Source organism: Apis dorsata, unplaced genomic scaffold (genome assembly GCF_000469605.1).
Source record: "Apis dorsata unplaced genomic scaffold, Apis dorsata 1.3 scaffold_69, whole genome shotgun sequence".
NCBI classification, from domain to species: Eukaryota; Metazoa; Arthropoda; class Insecta; order Hymenoptera; family Apidae; genus Apis; species Apis dorsata.
Window position 1 is genome coordinate 55,777 of NW_006263367.1, and position 2,740 is coordinate 58,516.

The 2,740-nt window shown below is 30.0% G+C and overlaps 2 protein-coding genes across 3 annotated transcripts in view; both read right to left on the reverse strand.

Moving 5' to 3' along the window:
- The window catches only part of LOC102674724, a 15,666-nt gene that overhangs the window by 11,273 nt on the left and 1,653 nt on the right, over nucleotides 1–2,740 (reverse strand).
- Nucleotides 1,771–2,734, reverse strand: LOC102675123. 2 transcript variants are annotated; one of them, XM_031515437.1, is made up of 3 exons: nucleotides 2,426–2,734; nucleotides 1,925–2,214; nucleotides 1,771–1,793 (listed from the first exon to the last, which is right to left on the reverse strand). In XM_031515437.1, the coding sequence occupies exons 1-2, from the start codon at nucleotides 2,702–2,704 to the stop codon at nucleotides 1,927–1,929; spliced, it is 567 nt and encodes a 188-aa protein (XP_031371297.1). In that variant the 5' UTR covers nucleotides 2,705–2,734; the 3' UTR covers nucleotides 1,771–1,793; nucleotides 1,925–1,926. The 2 variants fall into 2 exon arrangements, with proteins under 2 accessions (XP_031371297.1, XP_031371296.1); XM_031515436.1 differs by lacking the exon at nucleotides 1,771–1,793 and having other exon boundaries at nucleotides 1,866–2,214.

Sequence of the window (2,740 nt, forward strand, 5' to 3'; positions counted from 1 at the left end):
TAATAATATAATAAATAATATAATATAATATAATATAATATATTATAAATATATATATTTATTGGATACAGAAAAAAAGGAAGAAAAATTATCTTAAATTTTGATTAATTTTGTATTGTTATTAATGATTCTGTCGATTTTAGGGAAATGAAATGGCAATACCTGTAAAACGAACGTAATTTCAAAATATGGAGTCATATTTAATGGTAAGTTAATCCACATGTTGAATGGGAGCACTCTGTCCGACTCGTTTTTTCCAATATTTCCTAAAATGTAAGTACAAATAAAAAAAAAATTACATTATATTTGTTCTCAATAATTAGAATTACTTTAAATTATATTCACGCATTATTAATCATTAAAAAATAACGATAGAAAATCTGAAAATTCAAAAATTTCAGACTATATATATTTATCTATAACCGCTTAACAAATATTAATAAATTAAATAAATTTACATTCTTTAACAGAAGACAGAAAGACAGAAAAAAGAAAATTATATTTTCACTTTCAAGCGTTGATGTAATCGACTCACCAATGATTGGACTAACGATGTAAGAAGCAGTAGTCGCCATTGCAAGAAACGTAAAGAAGCAAATGAAGAAGGTGCATTTCCGCTTGCAACCGATCACGACTTTTCTCTCGTAGTCGTCGTAATTTTGTAATTCCAGAAAATTCCTTTTCATGTACAGGATCAAACGGAAAAAATCTTTTTTGTGACTAAGCAAAACGAATATCTTCAACAAGGGCAAAATTAACGTCAGCGTATTGGAGGTAGAGAAGAGACACGCCTATGAATATATATGGAAATAATCGAAATTAAAATTATTTGTATCGTGCGAACAGCTCGTTACTTACTCTAATATTTCCCCACGAGTTATATATATCCATAGTTTGTATCCATAGGGCGAAAAGAATAGCGAATATGTTGTAACTAACCATGATGTTTCTCATCCGTTGTTCGTATTCGTTGGCCGCCATCCATAATCCCACGAATTTCATAAAAATTGACGTTAGGCTGACAGATACGTCGCTTTCGAGAAAATTCATATTGTTCTCGCTTAATAAACTGGCTGATACGTTCGTACAACGAACTATACAGAGTGAATATTGATTATCGCAGTGGTGGCGACTACCCACTTTGATCTATTGGTATTCTCTATTCATCGATCGTGTAATTTGTATTTATTTCATATTATTACCGTTCATACATACGGTCTTTTAATGGGAAGATGAAAAAGAGGTGGAAATAAAGAGGATATATACGTTATTCTTCTTATTTAGTAAAAAATGAATTGTTATCGATGCTCTATGCATGATACAGAAATTATGATAACCCTCTGTGAAATCGTAGCGCTGCCAACAGCTGCGCCTCTTTGATAGGGGGAAATTGCGAATTCAGGAGATAACAATTATTGTAATTTACGGAAGATGAGGGTAGAATGGTGGAGGTCTACTATCTATAACGAAAGAATTTTTAGTGTTTACGAGACATTGATTTGTAGTGTAATTCCATGACAACGTCTTTTCTTAATATCTGTGAAATACGTTATAGAAATGATATGTGTAACGATAGTGCAAAAAAAATTGTATAACTGAGGTATCAATTTTTTTATCTATTTTCAACAATATTTATTCTCAACAATAATCACATAATTTCAACTGATAGATTTCTTATTCGATCAGTTGATTGAAAATTTATTCTTGTATTATTAATTATGTTATTAATTATCGTTCCCACTTTCTATATTATTTCGTAATAGTGTAAAATACGATGCTGCGGTACTCAAAACCTGTAACAAATTTAATCAATTTTAATATTTAGAAAGATTATTGTTATCGATAAATTTTCATTTTTCTTCTTCTTGACACGAAAAATAAAATTTTATTCATGAAAATTTATTAAATTACAGATGTAACCGACGATTAAAATATTACACTGGTATATGTTTCGAGAGACACGATGAAGTATCCTTTTCCTGTCAAGCAACAAGGTATGCTGGCTCTCATAATGACTACTATCAAATCTTTTCGCATCATCTTTCCGCTTATAGTCATTGGTAGTAACGTCCAAGGTCCTGCGTATGCTGCTGTAGCTACACTCACGCTTTCTCGTATAATGCAATCACAGCTGTAGCTGAACATCAGTAATTGGCATAGACATGCTAATATGTGCAAACTGAAGATTAAACGTGTTTTGATATCTCCATTTGCCTATGGAAAATAACGTTACAATAATTTATATCATGTATGTTATATTGTGAGAATGAAACAACTTTTATTCTCATTTTAATTATTCGAATTTTAAATATTGAAAAAGATATATTTAAGATAAGAAAGATTAATGAATCGTTTATCTTTTTGTTATTTTTAAAATTATTAAAATTATTTAAAAATTATAAATCATTGGTTTATGTCACTCTACCATAAGTATTTGATATCCATCGAGGCAAATTAGCAAGCTGAACATCAAAACTTGCTCTAGGACAATCAAATTGAATACCACTTCAAGTTTTCTGCAATACGCTATAAGGGCTTGATGTTGGCGAATATACTTTTTAAAAGTGGTGTAACATTTACTTGAAAAATACGACGATTCCGTAATTAATTTCTCCTTTTTCTCTTCTTTTCTAATTACCAAATCTGCTATGTTGGAAATTCTATATTGCAACACTTTAAATTGTCCAGCCACGTGTAAATTCATAATGCACAAAAAATTGTCGAAACAGAAGTAACTCAC

Coding starts and splice junctions, on each gene's coding strand:
- LOC102675123 (XM_031515437.1), bottom strand. CDS start 2,704: ATGAATTTACACGTGGCTGGACAATTTAAAGTGTTGCAATATAGAATT. Junction 2,215..2,425: donor ATGGATATCAAATACTTATG/GTAGAGTGACAT, acceptor TATTTTCCATAG/GCAAATGGAGATATCAAAAC.